A 23,028-nucleotide genomic window follows, 5' to 3' on the forward strand; every position below is an offset into this window, starting at 1 on the left:
CCCGGAAAATCTACAACAGCTAATGAACTCCGGCCGTGAAAGCCCTCGACAACATAGTAAAGGTAAAGGTTTCCCTGGCTCAAAAGCCAGTCGAATCCGACGAGGGGGCGGTGCTCATCTCTGTTCCCAAGCCGAAGAGCCAGCGTTGTCCAAACACTTCTCCGTGGTTACGTGGCCAGCATGACTAAACGCCGAGGTGCACGGATCGCTGTTACGAAGCATATTTATCCACTTGCAGTTTCTTGCTTTTGAACTGCTAGGTTGGCAGGAGCTGGGACCAGAGACGGGAGCTCGCTCCGTCATGCGGCACTCGGGTCTCGAACTGCCGAACTACCGACCTTCCGGTCTGCAGCTCAGCGCCTTGACCTCTGAGCCACTGCGGTCCCTTTGACCCCAAAGTAGCGATTGGCATTTCCCCAGGTCTGTAAGGAAGGGCCACGAGAAGTAAGCTCTGAGTAATTCGATGATTACTTTCTCTCTCTCTCTCTGTGTACTCTGTGATCTAACCTTGAGTCTCCGTCAGCAAGGGGAGCTATAAATAACCGAAATAATAAGAATAACGATGTGATTTGTGTTCATAAAATCTTTGGGTAGCGTGGAGGGGACTGGGGGGGACCCGCAGGGCGGTCACGTCCGTCAACAAGAAAACACAGCCTTCTCAGGACACAGAGATTATATATTTCAAGCACCGTCTTAGAAGCTCCTCCGGACACCACGTTCACAGAGAGTCTCAGTGCTAGCAGACTGCGCAACTGGGGGGTTTGGCTTCCTACACAGTAGGATATACTTCTTCTTTTTTTTACTTCTCTTGTACAAAGTTAAAACAATGAAATATACATTATATATATATATATATTTATATTTCTACTTATGTACAGTATCTCGAAAGGGTCCCAGGGAGTCTACCGAGCTCCCTGCTCACATGTTAAAAACCTGGACGGATTGGGCCTCCCCTGTCCCCCTCCCGTCTGTCTCGCCCTTCGGTCCGGATGTTCTGGGATCCTCCAGCAAGGCTGCCTGTCCTTTCAGGGCGACCGGAAGGCCTCTCTCGGAACGACGTCTCCCGGCTCGCTCTCAAATCCTTGGAAAGATGCAACGGGCAACTCCGGGGTAGATGCAGGCGTTTTGGGAGAGCCTGCACAATTGAAACCGGGGCTCAGCTGGGCTTGTAAACACATCTGCCTTGGTCACCTCTGGTGAATGAGAAATCACTGCCAGCCGAACAGGCTAGAAGTAAAGCGGTTGGGGACTATGGCTCAATCCCGCTGCAGATCTGTCCCACTGATGTTACCTCTTTGTCCAGCGCAAGAACCATTCCCCGACACCAGAGAGCCTTGTGTCGGAGAAGGGGCTTCTGTTAGAACGGATCTGCGGGACCCAACCCTCCCTCCCTTTTTGTTTCCCTTGCGAACTAGCTGCAGACAACCGGCACAGATACTCTCCAAAATTCTTACGGACTAGAAACTTCTGTGGACTTGTATGTAAGCTCAGGCTTACCAATGATTGTTTAAACCCCACAACGTACAAGGATGCCAGAGCCCAAGAAGTCACTGCCGATCAGTTCCAGTTCCTTAGATCCTGAAGTAATTTGGGAAGCAGATCACGAGGTTCAAAACGTGATAGCCCATGGCTAGCTGTCGACACAATTGACACCCCTCTCCCGGTATTTCTCCCCTTCCTCTAAATCACAGACACAGGGAACAAGGATGCAGTGCTGAAACTCCTGTGTTTTCCCCCCGCAGGGCCCGCTGAATTTGGCTTGGTAAAATATTCTCCCCCCGAAAGCAAGACGCAGGTTCTACTAGATCCAGTAGACACGATATTCTCCTTGCCGAAAAGGTGGCCCAGAATGGCGATGAAGATGTAAACAGGAGACCCCCAGCTCAATCTCAAGAAAGACACAGATAACAGGAAGCTCCACAGTCCCTATTACCGACGGCATCAGCCGAGGTTCCAGCGTCCACTTCAAAATGGGGGTCTACCCAACTCGATACAAGCTCGGAGAACGAGCGACTACCACATGTTCTGGAAACCTCCTTTTTCTTCCCAAGGAAGAAGTGTGCTTTGCCTTTCCAAGATGGCCACCAAAGAGATGCCGTATTCTGACCTCAAAGAAAAAGTGCTCGTACCGTGGTTGGAAAGGCCATACTTTCCCATTGGCAGCGGCCTCTGTGTGCATGCTATCTTTCAGCCTCCCCTCCAAAAGGTGCCAGTGCGCTACCCCAGGAGTCGAGTTGCTTGACTCCCTACAGAATCACCAAGGCCATCTGGCGTTCTAAATTCTCTGGAAGAGACAGCCACATTCAGGAAGAAATCTCAAGCCAAAGCTTCCAAGGTCTGGAAGTCATACCTTTCCAAAAGGAGGTGTCCCCCCAAAAAAACTGTGAAGCAAATTCAAGATGTAAACCTACCCAGGACAGGAGTCTATTGCTACGTCCACAGTTTCCCCCAGCGAATGTGGAATTCGGTGCCCAGTCTTTGTAATATCCCTTCTCTAAGCCAAGTTTCTAATCCTCACGCTGGCAGAGATAAAGCATAGAAACTTTAAGGGCCTGAAACTTTGCGTGCCCAAATTTGAGGCGGCTGAACAAGTATCTAGAACACCTCAGTAGCCCCCCCACCTGTGTTTCTGGCTTCCTACAGCCTCTCGCCCCGACAGGCCAAATCTGTTTACCCTCTGCTCTTTAGCTAGCCTCTCTGCCCTACATCCCTTCCATTTTTATTTGCAGAATTTAAAACGGTGGGCACGAGCACTGAACTTCGGCCAAAAGACTTTGGCAAGATTCTCCCTGGCCATTGGGACAGCTGCCCATCATAGGAGGCAGCCAATGGGAAAAGCATACAGCCAGCGCTTCCTTCCCACTGTTTTCAAAGCGTGTCCCTCCCCCTACCACAAGGCATGCTGGGGTTTGTAGTCCTGTTTCTCCAGCCGCCTCTGGTTTTGAAATGGCAGGACGGGGCCGCCGAAAGAGTAGGCGGAGGAGAGATTCCCCCCTACCCCACGGCTCCAGGTCTGAACGAGTCCCTTGTCCGAATGGCTCAGTAATTGAACTGCCCCGAGGTCTGGGCTGGAGGAGAAGAAGGCATGAACAAGGGTGTCGGCGCGACTCCGGGCTTCACCATGGAGACCGATCGCTTCATGCCGCCGTGGCTAGGCAGCGAGACCTGGTCGCCGTAGCTGTGCTGTCGGGCCAGGAAGATGGCATGGCCTTCCTGAGGCATCGGCGTCGGCGTGGAGTGCATGCGCGTGAGGAGCGCAGGCGGATGCCGCCCCGTTTGACTGAGGCTGTGGTGCCGCGAGAGCATGCCACCGCTGCCAATGTTCACCAGCTTGGGGGCCATGCAGAGCGAGTGTCTATGTGAGGGGTGCCTCCCCGATTTCTCCAAGCATGCCTGGGGAGGGGGGTCTGGGGGGACGTCGAGCCGCCGGGGCAGGCTGTCCCTGGGCAGAGTGGATGAACTGTAGTAGGGGGCGCTCTCGACGTCGGGGATCTTGGGCTGCACTCGGTTGGCAAAGGACAGGGCGGAGTGGGGACCTGTGGATGGGAGATGCCCGGGGACCTTTGGCGGGGGGCCACTGCTTTCGTGGAGATGTTTCAGGAGCTCTTCCAGAGTCGTCACCTCCATCCCTTTCGGCAGGTAACACTGAGAATGGCGCACCAGGACGCGCTCAGAGTTGGGGATCTTCTTCTCGTCCAGGTAGCTGGTCAACGGCGCGTCGTAGCCATGCAGGTTGCTGGGAAGGACCATGCCGCTGGGGAAGGGCAGGGCGTGGCTGTTGGAGAGGGGTGTGTGGAACAAGTGGGCCTTCCCTTGAGACTCCTTGGCGTTGTTGAAGTTCTGGTTCTTCTCCCACTGGTTCCGGATGGCCTTCATGTTCTTCATGGGCAGCTCGGGGGTGGACTCGGGAGTGGGCAGGCCCGAGAGCTCCGGGTGTTCCTTGACCCCTGCTTTGGCGGTCATATGGGGCATCTCCTTTTCACTCGGCAGCAGCGTGGTGTAGAGTTTCGGGGCAGTGGCTTCCATCAAGCCCTCTTTGGCCTGGTTCTCCAGGAGGCCGTTCATCTTGGCCAGACTGCGGAGGGATAGCGGGCGTTGGATGCTGCTCTCGGGGTCTTTGTTGGCGTGCTTGGCCTTCTGGAAAGTGTGGTTGCAGTAACAGGAGACGAACAGACCCGACAGGAAGGCCCCCAAGATGAAGGCCACGAAGATGCAGCCGATCAGGAAGGTGAAATGGACCGTCTTCGTGCCGTCTTTCCCCTCCGATTCCTGCCGCACCCCTAAAGCAATTTGGACACACAGAATCAGAATTAGAAACTAGAGGTAACCATCCGACTATCCCCGGTTGTGTTCACCTTAGATTGACCCAAGGGATTAAGAAACTGTGGGGTGGTGGGAATTGGAAGTCGGACAGAATTTCACTCAATTCATTATGACTTTGTTACTATCTCCCAGAAATCTCTAGGCTAGCTCCCATGGATCCTTTCCACTAACGGTGGCACCAACTTGTACAAGCAGCCTTCCCCTGATGTCGTTTCAGAGGGTAACTATGGTTGCTTTGCCGCAGAACATCCAGATGGGAATCCACTAGCACCTTAGGCCAACAAGGTTTTCAGGATAACAGCCTCCAAGAGTCAACGCTAATCTTTTAAAGCCTTCTCGATCTTGGGTCCTCGTTATCTATGGGTCAGTCGCTCTCACTACAACCCCCCCTTTGCCACCTTTGGTCATCTTCTCGGGGCCTATTGCAGGTTAGGGTTAGGGTTAGTTAGCTGTTCCCGGGGGAAGGGCTTTCTCAGTGATGGCCCCTACCCTGTGGAAGGCCCTCTCTGATGATACCTCTGCTCTGCAGGACTTCCTTAGTTCCCTTAGGGCTTGCCAGGTCAAATGGTTTGGGTTGGCCTTTGGAGGTTAGCCAGATGTTCTGGGTTAGTGATATGGTGCAGAGTCATGTATCTTAATATTTTATACATTTTATCTAGGGTTGCCAGACCCCACTAGTGGAGATGGGGGTCCCCAACCACCAGGTCCTGCCCCCCAGCTGCCGATCAGCTGGCCCGCAGAGGGACTTACCAATAGAAAGAGGAAAGCCTAGGCCACGTTGCTGGCATTGCACAGGAAATGGCATCATCATGCCGGCGATTTCTGGGTAACGCTCGGGTATCTGGGCAAAAACTCTATGGAAGAAGCCGATTTTACCATAGTGTTTCCCCCAAATACCATAGCATCCCCAGGAAGTTGGTGCCACGATGATGTCACTTCCTGTGCAACATAGCCTGGGCCTTTCTCTTTCTCCTGGAAGTTCCCGTCATCCCCTGCTGGCTGCCAGGAGGGACCTGGGAACCCTAGTATTATTGGATTTTGTTGGTTTCCAAGTTATTTATTAGGATGTTGTTTAAATGTCGTAAGTTGCCGCGAGACCCTTTGGGTGAGCAGGGACTAAAAGAATCTAATAAATAAGATGCAACTAAAATAAGCCTGACAAAAGGAGCCTTGAGTCTCGAAAGCTCCTACCTGAAAACCTTGTTGGCCTCTAAGGTGCTGTGGGACTTGAATCTAGCGGGTTCTCCTGATGTCAAAGAGCTTCCTGGGTCAGGGGTAGGGATGGGCACAAGCCACATTTTTGCAATTTGGTTCCGTTCATGTCCGACGTACAAATCAAACCATGAATCCATATGAACGAGGAGTTAGGTTCGCGAACTGACCAGGTTTGCGTCAGTTCCTCAGCCGTTTAAAGTTTAAATCCCTGTTCTGTGCTTCCTGTTGCTTTTCATGGGGAGCAGAAAGCAGAGATTAAAATGGCTCCCGGCCTTTTAAACCAAACAGCTGTTTCTCACGAAGATCAGAAAGCGGGGGGTTTAAACCCCCACTTTCTGCTCTTCACGAACTGCCACGAACTGCATACAAAAATCTGCGAAAGTTCATGGTGGTTCTTCAGTCCGCGAACATTGCGTCACGAACCGTGAAACGGCCAAAATTCGTGACAAACTTCAGTTCGTCAGCCGGACTCTGCCCATCCCTAGTCAGGGGAAAGTGGTCTGGCTCCTAAAGGGTTTGTTCAGTGGGAACGTGGAGGATTCTGTTCGAAGGAAACTGGGAAGTCAAAGAACCAGAAGAAAACATACTGCCTTGGTGCGTCTGATGCCGAATGGGTGACAATATGGTCCAACGGAGGAGGATGAAATGGTGGGAATGAGATGGAAATGGATGACAGGAGGGGTGACGCTGGACCCCCGACTGCAGCCGAGTGGGGCGGCATTTGCTCCCAAGGAAGCCCACCAGACTGGCCGAGGCCAGGAGCCGGGTGCAACTTGGAACTGGCCGCTGTAGAACTTCAAGGTTTCTTCTCCCCACCATGTGCTCAGGCGTGCATGGAATAGATACGGCGGCCGCTTTTATCTTTTGAAGGACAAACCGTGGGAGATCCGGATTTCAGATCTCTCAGGGCTCAGGAGAAGATCTGGCATTTCCATCCCTCTGTAAAATGCGAAGCGCAGGCTCGGGTGACGTCATCTCCGCCTCCGGGCCGTGCAGTGAACAGGGGGGGGGGGGGCTGAGCTGCAGCCTCCACTCCCTTTTTGCTAATTAAAATGGCCCTTGCTGTTAGACGACTAATGTTTTAAAGGGGGGGGGGGGAGATGTACTTTCAAGAGGATTGTGCGTTTTTTGCTTTCCCGCCATTTGCATTTTCAGACGGAGATGCTGAGGCATCCTCTGCTCGACCCCTTGAGTCACAGGCAGTTTGGCCTCCTGTCTCAGACAAGGGGTCCCCCACTGGGAGAGTTGCTGCGGTTCCAGGTTGGAAAATACCTGGGGATTTTGGGTGTGGGACCTCAGTGGGGTAAAATACCATGTGGAGTCCACCCTTGAAGGCAGCCATGGTCTCCAGGGGAACTGATCTCTGTCATCTTGAGATAACGTCGTGATTCGGGGAGATCTCCAGCCACCACCTGGAGTTTAGCAACTGTAGCTTATTATGTCTGAATGCGAGACTCTGAAGCCAGGAAGTTACAAACTTACTTGGCAAGAACACAAGAGGAGCCCTGCTGGATCAGACCAGTGGTCCATCCAGTCCATCATCCTGTCTCACACAGTGGCCAACCATTTCCTCTGGAGGGCCAACAACAGGGCAGAGAGGCCGAGGCCTTCCCTTGAGAAGAACATCAGAAGAGCCCTGCTGGGTCAGACCAGTGAGGGTCCATTTAGTCCATCATCCTGTCTCACACAGTGGCCTCAACCAGTTCCTCTGGAGGGCCACCAACAGGGTAGAGAGGCCGAGGCCTTCCCCTGATAAGAGTATCAGAACAGCCTTGCTGGATCAGACCAGTGAGGATCCATCTAGTCCAGCATCCCATCTCACACAGTGGCCAGCCAGCTCCTCTGGAGGTCCAACAGCAGGGCACAGAGGCCGAGGATTTCCTCTGAGAGGAACATCAGCAGAGCCCCGCTGGGTCAGACCAGTGAGGGTCCATCTAGTCCAGCATCCTGCATCACACAGTGGCCAGCCAGTTCCACTGGAGGGCCAGCATCAGGGCAGGGAGGCCGAGGCCTTCCCCTGAGAAGAACATCAGAAGAGCCCTGCTGGGTCAGACCAGTGAGGGTCCATCTAGTCCAGCATCCTGCATCACACAGTGGCCAGCCAGTTCCACTGGAGGGCCAGCATCAGGGCAGGGAGGCCGAGGCCTTCCCCTGAGAAGAACATCAGAAGAGCCCTGCTGGGTCAGACCAGTGAGGGTCCATCTAGTCCAGCATCCTGCATCACACAGTGGCCAGCCAGTTCCACTGGAGGGCCAGCATCAGGGCAGGGAGGCCGAGGCCTTCCCCTGAGAAGAACATCAGAAGAGCCCTGCTGGGTCAGACCAGTGAGGGTCCATCTAGTCCAGCATCCTGCATCACACAGTGGCCAGCCAGTTCCACTGGAGGGCCAGCATCAGGGCAGGGAGGCCGAGGCCTTCCCCTGAGAAGAACATCAGAAGAGCCCTGCTGGGTCAGACCAGTGAGGGTCCATCTAGTCCAGCATCCTGCATCACACAGTGGCCAGCCAGTTCCACTGGAGGGCCAGCATCAGGGCAGGGAGGCCGAGGCCTTCCCTTGATGTTGCCTCTTTGCTCTGGGATTCACAGGATTAGTGCATCTGAATGCGGAGGGTCCCTCAGTCTCCGTGGCGAGTAGCCATTGGTAGACTCATCCTCCATGCCTAATCCTCCTTTAAAGCTGTCTATGCCTGTGGCCATCATCACTACATCTTCTGGCAGTGAATTCCACATTTGAATCGCTCTCTGTGTAAAGTGGTATTCCCTTTTGTCCGCCCTGAACCTACTGCCCATCAGCTCCATTGGACTGAGGCAAAGAAGAAAGAGACAAGCACTCTGTCCCACCCATGGCTCAGACTTTGCTGAAGGAGGGGGAAGCCGTGGGCGCACAAAAGGGAAAAGTGCGCATTGCTGTTCAACGACAACTGAGTTGCCATCCCCCAGGTGCGGCCTGGAGATCTCCTGGAATCACAGCTGATCTCCAGCTGGCAGAGGCCAATTTCCTCTGGAGGAAATGGCTGCGTTGGAGGCTGGACTCTCTGGCATTGTGCCCTGAGGAGGTCCCTCACCGGGCTCTAACCAATGCTTCCCCTAAGCCGTGGAGTCTTGTGAGCGAAAATTCTACTTTGTGAGCTCCTGGCACGAAAGTTGTGAGGGAACGATTGGGCTACGGCATACATTAGTTTGCTCTGGAGCCCATCCTTCCTGAGCTGAGACAAAAATGTCTGCGCCGGAGGCTAAAAAACTGCGAGCGGGCTCACACTCACTCAGCTTAGAGGGAGCACTGGCTCTAACCCCCTAGATCTCCAGGAATTTCTCAAGCCGGAGTTGGCAACTGTACCGGGAAGCACGACCCTTTGCGTATTTAAAAACATGCCTTATGCAGTTCCGACGCCTGTTTTGTTGCCAAAGAAACCCTGAACAATGACATAATAAAATACTAATTTAAGAAAAAGTGTTCATTTAAATGTTTTATGCCTCCCTTTTAATGGGCACGGGGGGGGGAATTGCCATTTAATAAAGCCTTCCTTTCATTGTTTGCTATATAAAATTACTTGGGCGCTTTGAAGGGGCAGGATCGGCAGCCTCAGAACGCGATATTAATACCAATTATCGCTATTAATTTCCGTCGTGGTTTCATTCCGGTCCGCGTTTAACGGGCCAGAGGTATCATTACTTGATTAATCAAGCGATTCTTTTTATCCGTTTCCCGATGCGTTTTTTTAATTGTCTCCCTGACTAGCTAAGTGCTTTCGAGGCACGAACATGACGACTCCAGAATGTTTTTTTTAAAATAAACTTTAATTCTACCCTTGGCCGTCTCAATGACTCCCACTTCCGTAGCACTTCCCCAAACTGTCGTTCCTGCACCGTGTCGGCTCGGATGTCGTGTTCTAGGAGAAAACGTCCGGGTGGGGAGAGAAAGGCTGAGAAGCAGGCTTAGGAAAGACATTCTAGGAGAAGCAGAGAAGAAGGGATAGGATTCGTACCCCGCCCTTCACTCGGAGTCTCAGAGCGGCTCACAATCTCCTTTCCCTTCCCCTCCCCACTGTCAGGTAGCCCTTTCATGGATCTGGAATGTGGAGGGGTGCCATCCTCCTTGTTTGGCGTCCTGGTGAAGTGCGCGGACTCTAATCTGGGAGAACCGGGTTTGATCCCCCACTCCTCCGCTTGCAGCTGCTGGTGTGACTTTGGGTCAGTCACAAGTTCTGTCAGAGCTGTTCTTGGAAAAGAGCCGTTTCTCTCAGAGCTCTCTCAGTTCCACCGACCTCACAGGGTGTCTGTTGTGGGGAGGGGAAGGGAAAGGAGATTGTCAGCCGCTCTGAGACTCCCTTGGGTAGTGAAGGGCGGGGTATAAATCCAATCTCTTCCTCTTCCTCTTCTTCTCAGCTCTACCCTGTCCAGCGCTATCTCAAGCTTGACCTTGTAGTCTCCAGCTGCATTTACTCGGCTGGGAAAAGTAACGGCTTTTAGCTTTGCCGCTTGCCTGCTTCTGCCCGCCCGTGTGAATTATAATCATTGGGTTCTGCTCAGGGGGGGGGGGGGGGGGGGGGGGGGGGGGGGGGCGATGCTTAAGTTTACTACAAGTCTGAGGCCCTTATATTGTCGGCCATTCCTGACACAAGCTGCATACGAGTTATTTGGTACTGGAACCTCTAATAAACACTTATCTTCTTATGAAGTCTTGTGTGGAGTGACTTGACTAAAGACCCTGACACTCACAACAGACACCCTGTGAGGTAGGTGGGGCTGAGAGAGCGCTTTCGAGGACTGCCCTTTCAAGAACTGCTCTGAGAGAACTATGGCTGGCCCATGGTCATCCAGCAGCTGCAAGTGAGGTAGGTGGGGCTGAGAGAGCACTCTCGAGAACTGCCCGCGAGAGAACAACTCCGAGAGAGCTTGTGACTGACCCAAGGTCACCCAGCCGGCTGCATGTGGAGGAGCGGGGAATCAAACCTGGGTTTCCCAGATTAGAGCCCGCGTATTAACCACTACTCCAAACTGGCTCTCAGGAAAGGCATTCTGTACACGCTCAGAGACACCTGGTTTTACACCTTGCTGGAGGCGGCTTCTGGTTTTACAAACCTTCCTCTGCGCCTATGGTCTGGAGGAACCTCAGGATATTCATGCAGTGGAGGGAGGGGGGGAAGGGTTAAGCTCGAGCTGTTTAAAATATTCACATGCTTTAAATTAATACGGAATCAGAGGCCGAGGCGGCCGAGTTGGGTCCCAGCCGCATCAATCTGACTCTTTGCCTTCCAGACCCGTTCTATCAGGTAAAGCAATCAACACTCTGAATGGTTCCTTATTAAGAATGCAGAAAAAAAGAGAATAAAACAGATTTCCCCCCCCCCCCCCGGGGGGCCAGGAAGGGGGACCGAGGGGGTGGGGGGGAATAAAAGAAAACAGACGGGGGAAAAGAAATAAGGGACAGAGAGCCAGTTTGGTGTAGTGGTCAGGAGCGCAGACTCTAATCTGGGAGAACCGGGTTTGATTCCCCACTCCTCCACTTGCAGCTGCAGGTGTGACTTTGGGTCAGTCCCAAGTTCTCTCAGAGCTGTTCTCTCAAGGGCAGTTCTCGAGAGAGCTCTCTCAGCCCCACCTACCTTACAGGGTGTCTGTGGTGGGGAGGGGAAAGGAGATCGTAAGAAACTCTGAAACTCCTCCAGGTATTGAAGGGCGGGGTATAAATCCAACCCACTAGAATGATAAAAGGGTTGGAACGCTTTCCCTATGAAGAAAGGTTAAAGTGCTTGGGGCTCTTTACCTTGCTGAGGGGTGACATGATTGAGGTTTATAAGATTGTGCATGGGATAGAGGCGGCTGAGAAAGAAGTCCTTTTTCCCCTTTCTCAGAAGACAAGACCTCGTGGGCACTCCATGAAAATGCTGAGCAGTCAGGCTAGGACGGATAAAAGGAAGTCCTTCTTCACCCAAAGAGTGATTCACACGTGGAATTCACTGCCACAGGAGGTGATGGCGGCTACAGGCATGGACGGCTTCAAGAGGGAATTGGATAAACATCTGAAGCAGAGGTCCATGAGTGGCTACTAGCCACAAAGTATAGCTAGCAGTTTCTGTCAAAGCTCTCTCAGCCCCGCCTACCTCACAGGGTGTCTGTTGTGGGGAGGGGAAGGGAAAGGAGTTTGGAAGCCGCTCTGAGACACCTTTGGGTAGTGAAGGGCGGGGTATAAATCCAATCTCTTCTTTTTCTTCTTCTTCTGGGCATGGGACAGGGGTCACTGGGTCTCTGTGTGTGGGGAGGTATTTGTGAATTACCTGCCTTGTGCAGAGGGTTGGACTAGATGACCCTGGAGGTCCCTTCCAACTCTGTATGATTCTAAGATCGGGCTAGTTGGCTCACCCATGTCCTTCTTTATCCTTATCCGGGGGGGGGGGTATTTTTATACTGCTACTTATGCTGAACCATCGTGGTCGACGGGAAAGGCAGGAGAGAAGTGTTTTAAGAAATACATCAAAATTGTCATAGTGGGAAGGCTCTCCTTCCTTGGAGGTTTCCAAACATAGGCTTGATGGCCATCTGACAGCCATGCAGACTCTGTGAACTGGAGCAGATCGCGAGAGGGAGGGCAGGAAGGTTCGCCTCAGTACTTAGTTCTCGTGGCCCTTTCTCACACGCCCAGGGAAATGCCGATTGCCACTTTGGGGTCAGGAAGCCATTATTCTCCAGGTCAGTTTGGCTGGAGATCCTGGAGGTTTTTTGCCATCTTCTGGGCACGGAGCAGCGGACACTGGCTGTGTGTGTGTGTGGGGGGGAGGCATTTGTGAATGTCCTGCCTTGTGCAGGGGGTTGGACTAGATGACCCTGGAGGTCCCCTTCCATCTCTATGGTTCTAAGATGTTTGGGACTGAGATGCAGAGAGAAGAAACCTTCAAGTTCGCAACGCCTGAATCGGGGCACCGGTGACCAGGAGGGGTCTTCCCCAGGGAGGAGGATGACCCCCTCCTTCCAGCTCCAGGCACGGTGGACTCAGAAGAACTGGGACCAGAAAGCCCTACGTTTAGTGGATCCATCGGAACCAGGCTTGGTGTCGGCCGCGGATGAGGCGGGTCGCTTCAAACCCGGCCCATCTGCGGCATCTGACCGGCCTCTGGAAAGGGGGGGTTTCAGCGGGGCCCCAAAGTGCGAATCAAGTCAACCCCCCTGAGAACCGGAGGGACAGCCAGAACGAAAGAGAAGAATCCTTTGTGTTGCTTTCTCTCACTCCCCCATCTGTGCGCGCGCACACACACACACACACACACACACACATACACACAGAGGACATCTCTGCAGGAGGCCTCGAGGATTTCGAGGGAGCAAGAAAGAAGACCCATGAAGCCTGCTATCCAGGCGGCCTTTCCGCCTCGCCAGAAAAAAAACCCCATGCGGTTAGTAACCGGCAAACGCAGTTAAGGAGGAGCAGGCACATCCGGTCCCCCGCGCCCCCTCCTCGGTCGCTCGGGGCACCGTCAGGAGAGCAGCCAGCCGCACACGACAGGGTGACACATGGCCATGCCGCAGACGGTGACCTGCTAAAGATGCCAGGTGGGGCAAATGCAAGGAACAATCAGTCACACCACGGAGACAGCAACCAGGCCACGCGGCGGCGGCAGCAGGGGTCGTTTCGTAGAAAAAGAGGTGCAGGAGCTCATTAGCATAACTCATTAGCATATTTGCATATGCCATGCCCCCTGACCTCACCGGAAGTGTGTCAGAAGGCAACACCCACCGCTCAGCCTCCACTGGACTGTTTTGGGTTGCTAGCTATTGGGGGCGGGGGGGAACGTGCAGATCTGTCTTTGCAGAGGAGGGAGAGCTTGTACCTGAATAAAACCTGGTCTTCAAGGTGTCACTGGACTGTTTTGGACCAGGGGGCTGGGGGGGCCTCTGCAACTTACCTGGCTGCTTCTTGCTCTGACTGAGGGCTGCTGGGAGCAGGGGGTGGGGCTTGTTGCATGTGCCCGCCCCCTGGGCTCTTTACTGCCGGAGCTCCGCTCCTGTGCGCTTCCACAAGAAATGACCCCTGGGTGGCAGCAAGCGTTTGCATCCGTCAGAGGTGCCCGGAGGCCGGAGTCCCAAACGGGACGGGACCGCTGATGAATTTGCTCCTTGACGGCCGCCTTCGTGAACCGCCTCTGTCAGGATTGCTGATGTCCAAGTGGGGCCGGAGATCTCCCGCTGTTACAACGGATCTCCAGGCGACAGAGATTAGTTCCCCTGGAGGAAATGGCGACTTTGGAAGGGTGCGTTTTCTGGCATTCCACCCAACCAAAGTCCCCCCCTCCGCAAACCCTGCCCTCCCCAGACTCCACCCCCAAGTTCTCCGGGAATTTACCGACCTCCAGCTGGCCACCCTGTCTGAAATATACTGGGTTCGAGACGCACATAGTGATCGACTCATCGTTTATTAGTGATTTCAGCTTAACTCTATGACAACTCTAGCAGGGCTTACGTTTACTCTCGAGTACTCTAGAGTTCTTACCTTTAAAGTCCTACATGGCCGGGGTCCAACATACCTACGGGACCGCCATTCCCCGTATATACCCCAGAGAGCACTACGCTCTGCGTCTCAAAATCGGTTGACCCTCCCTGGCCTGAGGGAGGCCAGGCTAGCTGCTACTAGGGCCGGGGCCTTTTCGGTGGCGGCCCCTACCTGGTGGAACGAGCTCCTGGAGGAGATCAGGGCCCTGCGGGACCTTTCTCAGTTCCGCAGGGCCTGCAAGACGAAGCTCTTCCGCCAGGCATTTAATTAGGGGCCACCGCAGTACACGGCCCGCAAAGTCATCATTGAGCAGCTGCCATAAGAGTGACGGGCAGAATAACGTCTAAGCACTTTATGCTGGGACCTGGAAACCCATCTGAAAGCATTCCTCCTGATCGAATTTTAACTGCCACCAGCACTTTGTAATGTATTAATTTTAACTGTTATGTTTTAATTTGTATTATGTATGTTTTTATTGGCCTAACATGCAAAGGAGTTCCTGCTACAAAAAAAGGCCCTGGGTTTTGACAACAAACAAGGTAAACAGAATAAGAAGCAAAAGGTGGGTGTAGCTGGATGACCACACTTCTGGTAACATGGGGGTGCGTCCTAATGTGCTAATGAGCTGTGCTGTCAGGGGTGTGGCCTAATATGCTAATGAGTTTCTGCTGCTGGGTGTGGCCTATTATGCTAATGAGTTCCTGCTGGGCTTTTTCTACAAAAAGAGTCTTGAAACATCTAAGCACTTTTATGCCGGATGCTGGAAACCCACCTGAAAGCATTCCTTCTGATTGAATTTTAACGGCCGCCAGCACTTTGTGATGTATTAATTTTAACGGCTATGTTTTAATTTGTATCATGTATGTTTTTACCATGTATTTATGTCATCGGAAGCCGCCCTGAGCCTGCTTTGCGGGGAGGGCGGGGTATAAATCTGACAATAAAATAAAATAAATATATGCATGCAAAACACCCCCCCACACACACACACACTCCCTGTGAAAGGCTATTTACATTACAAGAGAAGGCTTAGAGGGGACATGGTAGCCGTCTTCAGATATTTGAAGGGCTGTCATGTAGAAGATGGAGCGGATCTATTCTCTCTTGCTCCGGATTGCAAGACCAGATCTAATGGGTGGGAATTACAAGGTTAAATAATCAGGAGAAACTTCCTAACTGTCAGAGTGGTTGAGCAGTGGAACAGTCTGCCTTGGGAGGTGGCGGATGCTCCTTCGCTGGACGTTGTAGGGCTCTCTTTCGGCTGTGCTCCTGCAGAATGCAGGGGGTTGGACTAGATGACCTGCAAGGTCCCTTCCAACTCTAACATTCTGTGATTCTATGATTCCTACTCAATAGGACCATTCCAGGATCCTGGCTATCTATTGTTCTGGTGCACAAGCTTAGTCAGTTTCCAGGTACGGTTCAGGCTCAGTACATAACACGGGCAATAACACTGATTGACAACTAGTTCTGCTAGAGAGACGTTCCTTCGGGAGTGGTGGAGGAAGGTCAGCCGCCTTCTCTCCTCCGCTGACTTAGAAACTTGAACTCGGCACCACGAAGGAGTGGAGGTGGCCAGTGCTCCCTCTAAGCTGTGGAGAGTCCTGTGAGCAAAAATTCCACTTTGCGAGCTGCCGGCATTGGAGTTGCGAGTGAACGGTTTGGCTGCTGCATTGATCAGTTTGCTCTGGAGCCCTCCTTCCTGAGCTGGGACAAAAACGTGTGAGCTGGAGGCTAAAAAACACCGGTGAGCTGGCTCACACTGACTCAGCTTAGAGGGAACCCTGGAGGTGGCTGGAGTGAACTGTACCCCGATACCCTCTGTCCCCCCCCCCAAAAAAGTTCTCTTTCCCAGCTGCTGATCACAGGGAGAGAGGGTTGCCAACTCCGGGTTGGGAAATACCTGGAGATTTGGGAAGTGGAACTTGAGGTCTCGGGTTTGGGCAGGGACTTCAGTGTGGTTATAATGCCCTATATTCCACCTTCCAAAGAGGCCGTTTTCTCCAGGGGAAGAAGAAGAAGTTGGATTTATACTCCGCCCTTCACTACCCAAAGGTGTCTCAGAGCGGCTTCAAAACTCCTTTCCCTTCCCTTCCCCACAATAGACACCCTGTGAGGTAGGCGGGGCTGAGAGAGCTCTGACAGGAACTGCTCTTTTTCAAGGACAGCTCTTATCAGAACTACGGCTTGCCCAAGGGCATCCAGCCAGGTGCGAGTGGAGGAGTGGGGAATCGAACCCGGTTCTCCCAGATTAGAGTCTGTGCACTTCACCACTACACCAAACTGGCTGCCGAAAAAGAAGAAGAGGAAGAAGAAGAGGAAGAGATTGGATTTATACCCGGCCCTTCACTTGGAGTCTCAGAGCGGCTTACAAACTCCTTTCCCTTCCCCTCCCCACAACAGACAGTCTGAGAGGTAGGTGGGGCTGAGAGAGCTCTGACAGAAACGGCTCTTTTTCAAGGACAGCTCTGACAGAACTGTGGCTTGCCCAAGGTCATCCAGCAGGTGCAAGTGGAGGAGTGGGGAATCAAACCCGGTTCTCCCAGAGTGGAGTCCACTCACTTCACCACGACACCAAACTGGCTCATAATAGGAGAAGATCTCCAGGCCCCACCTGGAGGCTGGCAACCTTACAGAGAAAGCCTTTAAGAGCGGGGAAAACTTTCCCATTGCGAACGTTGGCACCCCCTGACGAAACATCTCCCTGAGCATCTGCCCAAGATGACCCCACGTTAGAGCCGACCCGGCTTTCGAGCCGCACGCTGCCGCGACGGCAAATCTCTAATCTGTCCCTGCGTAAGATGCTTAGAGGCTTAAAAAGTCAAGAACATAAGCAGGCGTTTGCTGCGTGTTATGCGCTGGTGCGCGGGGCCTTTTCTCACAGCCGACCTAGAAAGCCCCAATTGCTCTGAAAGGCCGGTTGTACTTCCTGTGTTCTTGGGGGGGGGGGGTCGGAGGGCACAGGGAAAAACAGTTTTCCATTGAGGCCTCGGACATTTTTTTCACACAAAAGAAAAAGCAGCTGTTGGGGGAATGAGATTCTGTAACTACCTGTCAATCGCATTTTTTTAAAAATCCCATCGTTTAACCACAAAACGAGAGAAAGAAAGAGCGTTTCCCGTGGAGAAAACAGAGGGGGGATGGGCTCCAAGGGAGTCAGCGGTTTCTTTCAAAAATTTGGCCCGGAGAACAACGGAGAGATGTTTAACCTCCGCGGTCGAGTGCAAAAAAACTGGAGCGGACGCAGATTTGTGAGTTTCGAACGGGCTGATTTCACTGAACAGTGAGGGCCAATTGGAAGAAGAAGAAGAATAGGAGGAGGAGGAGGAGGAGGAGGAGGAGGAGGAGATTGGATTTATACCCCGCCCGTCACTACCCCAAGGTGTCTCAGAGCAGCTCACAAACTCCTCTCCCTTCCCCTCCCCACAACAAAGACAACAGACAGAGGCTGAGAGAGCTCTTGACAGAAACTGCTCTTTTTTCAAGGACAGCTCTTATCAGAACTACGGCTTGCCCAAGGTCATCCAGCAGGTGCAAGTGGAGCAGTGGGGAATCAAACCCGGCTCTCCCAGATTAGAGTCCGCCCACTTAACCACGACACCAAACTGGCTCTAGCAATGGGGCTAACCACTAAGGGCAAAACCGCATACTTGTGAGGGCCACTGAGGGGTCGGCTTTGTTCTAAGGATGCAATGGGAGTTGCGTGGCCTCTTTGGGATGGATTTGGAGGTGTGGGGAGGGGGTAGGATGAAGTCTGCCAAGTGGGACCTGGGGATCTCCCAGAATTACAGCTGTTCTCGGGACTCCCTTGGAGGAAAACGGCATTACGTCATCGCTTAGCCCCTTTCCCTCCCCAAATCCCACCTCCCCCAGGCCCCACTCACAAGCCTCCAGGAATCCCCCAGCCTGGAGATGGCAACCCAAGATCTAGTCCGGAATCTGGTTTCTATCCGCAGCCGAGTGGAGACGCTAGCGTCTGTCACTCCGAGCACAGAGAGCTTTCCTTTAGCTACCAATTTGTCTAACCGAAGAGACTAAACTCCATGAATTTGTCTGACTCTTAAGAAAAGAAATGATCTTGGAGCCAGGGCAGACGCCACACCGCATCCCTTCAGGACTGTCCAGGGGTCATTCCCTGCGGGAGCGCACAGGAGCGGAGCTCCGGCAGGAAGGAGCCCAGGGGGCGGGCACATGCAACGAGCCCCGCCCCCTGCTCCCAGCAGCCCTCAGTCGGGCCACGAGGAGCAAGAAGCAGCCAGGTAAGTTGCAGAGCCCCCCCCCCGGCCCGCCTTCAGGTACAAGCTCTCCCTCCTCTGTGCGGGCAGATCTGCGCGTTCCCGCCCCCCCAATAGCTATCAAGCCAAAACAGTCCAGTGGATCCTCAGCGGTGGGTGTTGCCTTCTGACCAGAGGTCATTTCGGGGGGGAACGCGGGGGAACGCTTCCGGCCCTCATTCAGCCAGGAGGAGGCAGGAGAAGAGGGAGCGTAAGTTGCTTCCTCCCTGCCTCTCCCCACCCCTGCCTGCCTGGAGCAAGGGAGGGCCTTCGCGGGGCTTCCTTGCACTCCCTCTGGCCTTGCAGGTCCACCGCCGGGCCCCTCCTGCATGCCATCTCAGCCCCGCCAACCTCACAGGGTGTCTGTTGTGGGGAGGGGAAGGGAAAGGCATTTGTTAGCCACTCTGAGATACCTTTGGGTAGGAGGTGACGGGTTGGACCTCCTGCATGCCAAGCAGAGGCTCTTCCACTGAGCCACGGCCCTTCCCCATCCTTGGTCCATCAAGGACAGTCTTGTCTACTCAGACTGGCAGCGGCTCTCCAGGGTCTCAGGCGGAGGTCTTTCCCTTCACCTCCTGCCTGGTCCTTTTAACTGGAGATGCCGGGGACTGAACCTGGGACCTCCTGCATGCCAAGCAGAGGCTCTGCCACTGAGCCACAGCCCCTCTTTACAGCTCTCCAGGGTCTCAGGCAGAGGTCTTTCTCATCACCTACCGCCCGGTCGTTTCAACTGCAGATGCCGGGGATCGGACCTGGGACCTGCACACCAAGCAGACGCTTTGCTACTGTACAAACGAAGCTAAGGTGTCTTAAACTGAATCAGACCCTTGGTCCATCAAGGTCAGTATTACCTACTCAGACTGGCAGCAGCCCTCCAGGGTCTCAGCAGAGGTCTTCCATACCACCTCCTGCCTGGTCCTTCTAACTGGAGATGCTGGGGATTGAACCGGGGACCTCCCGCATGCCAAGCAGACGTTCTTCCACCGAGCCACAGCCCCTTCAGCTTCAGTTAACTCATTAATTCATAGAGTCACCAGAAGTCGGGGGCAACCTGATGGCACTTCATAGAATCATAGAATGTTAGAGTTGGAAGGGACCTTGCAGGTCATCTAGTCCAACCCCCTGCACTCCGTACTTCATACACAAGGCTAGATACCCTTTGCTCTGTTTGCTGTCCCAGACTTTGAGTTATGCTCTCTCGTCCTTCCTTCCACCTTTGTCCAAAGAGGGCAAAATAAATCACACTGCATTCAGGGGGACTGCGTCAATCAATCTAAGGCGAGAAAACCGCCCCCAAGCCAACCCGAAAGGATTTCATTAAGAGGAGTTTGCTTTTCACCTTCCAATCAATTCTTTTTTGCGGTGGGAGGGGGATTTGAGAGCATTTCTTTTCCCAGCAACAATTAATTAAGCAGCGATGGACGATTCCGGAGCATTGTTTGTGGATTCTATTTATAGCCACATCTCGTGTGAATTCAGGTTTGGGGCAGAGTTTTTCGCACAATCTCTGTTCTGGACATATGTGATCTCTCTCCTCGGCCCCTCCCCACAACTTCCTCTATAAAATGAGGATTTATTCCTTGGCTCTGTTGGGGAAAGGGGGGGGGAGTGACTTGGGTTCCGCTCCCCACCAAAGAAAGCTTGGAACCGACGCAGATCGGAGCGAACCACAAGAGTTTACGGGACGGCTAATTCGAAAGCCATGTCGCTCTGTGTGTGTTTTTAAAGGAAGAGAAATTAATTTCCCCCTTCTGCTCAGTATGCGGGGAGGGGGGGGGACTGAGTCTGTACCTCCGTTTCAGTGACTCTGGATACGATAACCATTATTTTCCGTTTGCATCTCATAAAAGTCGGTGTGGCGGTGTGGGAGGGATTGCCAAGAAGGTTGGATTCTCTGTTTCTTCTTTGTTTCTCTTGCCCTCCTTCCCCGCGTAACAAACAGGGGAGTTACCCTCTGCGCCTCTCATGTCGAAATTACGTGGTCTGCCCACTAACAGTTTGGTGTCATGGTGAACTGCGCGGACTCTAATCTGGGAGAACCGGGTTTGATTCCCCACTCCTCCACTCGCACCCGCTGGATGACCTCGGGCAAGCCACAGTTCTGGCAGAGCTGTTCTCCCAAGGGCAGTCCTCGAGAGAGCTCTCTCAGCCCCGCCTGCCTCACAGGCAATGCTCCCTCTAAGCTGTGGAGTCCTGTGAGCAAAAATCCTACTTTGTGAGCTGCTGGCACTGAAGTTGTGAGGGGGCGACTTGGCTGCTGCATAACTTAGTTGGCTCTGGAGCCATCCCTTCCTGAGTTAAGGCAAAAATGTGTGAGCTGGAGGCTACAAAACTGTGAGCTAGCTCACACTAACTCAGCTTAGAGGGAACACGGCTCATAGGGTGTCTGTGGTGGGGAGGGGAAGGGAAAGGAGTTTGTAAGCCGCTCTGAGACTCCAAGTGGATGGGGTATGAATCCAATCCCCTCCTCCTCCTCCTCCTCCTCTTCTTCTCAGCAACAAAAAGTAGGTGACGTGAAAGACTTTTATCGGAGGGTCACCGCCTCCACAAACCGAGGGTCGGACTCAGCGGAAGACGAGAGTCATGCGCAGCGTCAGGTACATGTTGAGAAGCGGTAATATCTGACGAGGAAGATGAATCTAACAGCAGGTGATGCAATTGGTGGGCACGGATTCCAGCTGTGTGGAAAATGTGTGAGCTGGAGGCTAAAAAACTGTGAGCTAGCTCACTCTAACTCAGCTAAGAGGGAACACGGCTCGCAGGGTGTCTGTTGCGGGGAGGGGAAGGGAAAGGAGAGTGTGAGCCACTCTGAGACTCCAAGTGAAGGGCGGGGTACAAATCCAATCTCTTCTTCTTCTTCTTCTTCTTCTTCTTCTTCTTCTTCTTCTTCTATGCCAGTTGCTAGGGTTGCCAACAGACCCTGGGGACAAAGAAGTCCTGTCTCTTTGATAGAAACTTAAGAACGTGGAAAAAGGCGGCGAGAAGATTTTCACAGCATGGAGGATTTCACCTGGCAAAGAAGAGAACCATTGAGCTTCTGTTATACGGACAGGACCTTTCTTTCCCCCCTGAAGGCTGCTGGTGAAGTACAGGGCAGGATGGCCTCTGATTCCTTAGACAGAGAGGCCTTCCCCCCCCCCCCCCCCCATCTCCGGGCATGGCCGAGGAAACAGGAAGTCTCTTGTCTGTGCAAAATGAATCACTTCTTCAGCCCCGTCTCAAGGTACGCGACGAGACTTTCAATTCCCTTCCTCCATTCGGCTCCTCTTCGGTGGACTGGACTTACAGCTGTTGAATTGTCGTAGACAAACTATTAAAAAGGGAGAGTTTGTTTTAATGGTTTTCGCAGGTCCCACCTCCACACTGCCTCTTGCCACGACTCCCAGCAGCAATCCACCGACTTGCGTGCCGCAACGGATGCGGAAAGTTGGAAAAAAGATCTTACGAGCTTCTGGAGGCTGCCTGCCGCATCTCTGTGTGCTCCGCTTTCGGGCTGGCCTCTCGCCGATCGGCATCCTTTGAGGGAGCCGGTGGGAGGAAGATTTTGACACGTTCCGGTCGTATCAGATGGAAAGAAGCACCGGCATTGCTCTTCCTCAGAGGAGGCTGCCCGTTGTATCTCTGGCGTGGATTGCTGCTCTGGGCCTACGTTCTTAGAAGCACGTGCAGAAAGAGCACATGTCATTCTTAAACCATTAGGGGAGCAGCTGTGGTTCTGTGTTAGAGCCTCTGCTTGGCATGCAGAAGGTCCCAGGTTCAATTCCCGGCATCTTCGGAGAGGAGGTGATGGGAAAGACCTCTGCCTGAGACCCTGGAGAGCTGTAAAGAGGGGCTGTGGTTCAGTGGCAGAGCATCTGCTTGGCAGGCAAAAGGTCCCAGGTTCAGTCCCCTGCATCTCCAGTTAAAAGGACCAGGCAAGAGGTGATGGGAAAGACCTCTGCCTGAGACCCTGGAGAGCTGTAAAGAGGGGCTGTGGCTCAGTGGTAGCGCCTCTGCTTGGCATGCAGAAGGCCCCAGGTTCAATCCCCAGCATCTCCAGTTAAAAAGGACCAGGCAGGAGGTGATGAGAAAGACCTCCACCTGAGACCCTGGAGAGCTGTAAAGAGGGGCTGTGGCTCAGTGGTAGAGCCTCTGCTTGGCATGCAGAAGGCCCCAGGTTCACTCCTCAGCATCTCCAGTTAAAAGGACCAGGCAGGAGGTGATGAGAAAGACCTCCACCTGAGACCCTGGAGAGCTGTAAAGAGGGGCTGTGGCTCAGTGGAAGAGCCTCTGCTTGGCATGTAGGAGGTCCCAGGTTCAGTCCCCGGCATCGCCAGTTAAAAAGGACCAGACAGGAGGTGAAGGGAAAGACCTCCACCTGAGACCCTGGAGAGCTGTAAAGAGGGGCTGTGGCTCAGTGACAGAGCATCTAGCTGGCATGCAGAAGGATTAAGAACATGAGAACATAAGAGAAGCCAATGCTGGATCAGGCCAATGGCCCCTCCAGTCCAACACTCTGTGTCACACTGTGGCCAAAAATATCAGGTGCCATCAGGAGGTCCAGATGTAAGCCGCTCTGAGACACCTTTGGGTAGTGAAGAACGGGGTATAAATCCAATCTCTTCCTCTTCTTTTTTTTTTTGGCAGCCAGTTTGGTGTAGTGGTTAAGTGCGCGGGCTCTAATCTGGGAGAACCAGGTTTGATTCCCCACTCCTCCACTTGCACCTGGCTGGATGACCTTGAGCAAGCCGTAGTT

The 23,028-nt window shown here is 53.2% G+C and overlaps 1 protein-coding gene across 1 annotated transcript in view; it reads right to left on the reverse strand.

The window, feature by feature from the left end:
- Window positions 1-699: 699 nt before the first annotated feature.
- The window catches only part of SEMA6C (semaphorin 6C), a 95,056-nt gene continuing 72,727 nt past the window's right edge, over window positions 700-23,028 (reverse strand). The window contains exon 17 of the mRNA XM_015424515.1: window positions 700-4,280. Within this exon, the coding sequence (XP_015280001.1) occupies window positions 3,040-4,280 (1,241 nt within the window). The 3' untranslated portion in view covers window positions 700-3,039. The remainder of the gene's footprint in view (window positions 4,281-23,028) is intronic.

The sequence above is a fragment of the Gekko japonicus genome, unplaced genomic scaffold (genome assembly GCF_001447785.1).
Source record: "Gekko japonicus isolate JY-2015 unplaced genomic scaffold, Gekko_japonicus_V1.1 scaffold142, whole genome shotgun sequence".
Taxonomy (NCBI): domain Eukaryota; kingdom Metazoa; phylum Chordata; class Lepidosauria; order Squamata; family Gekkonidae; genus Gekko; species Gekko japonicus.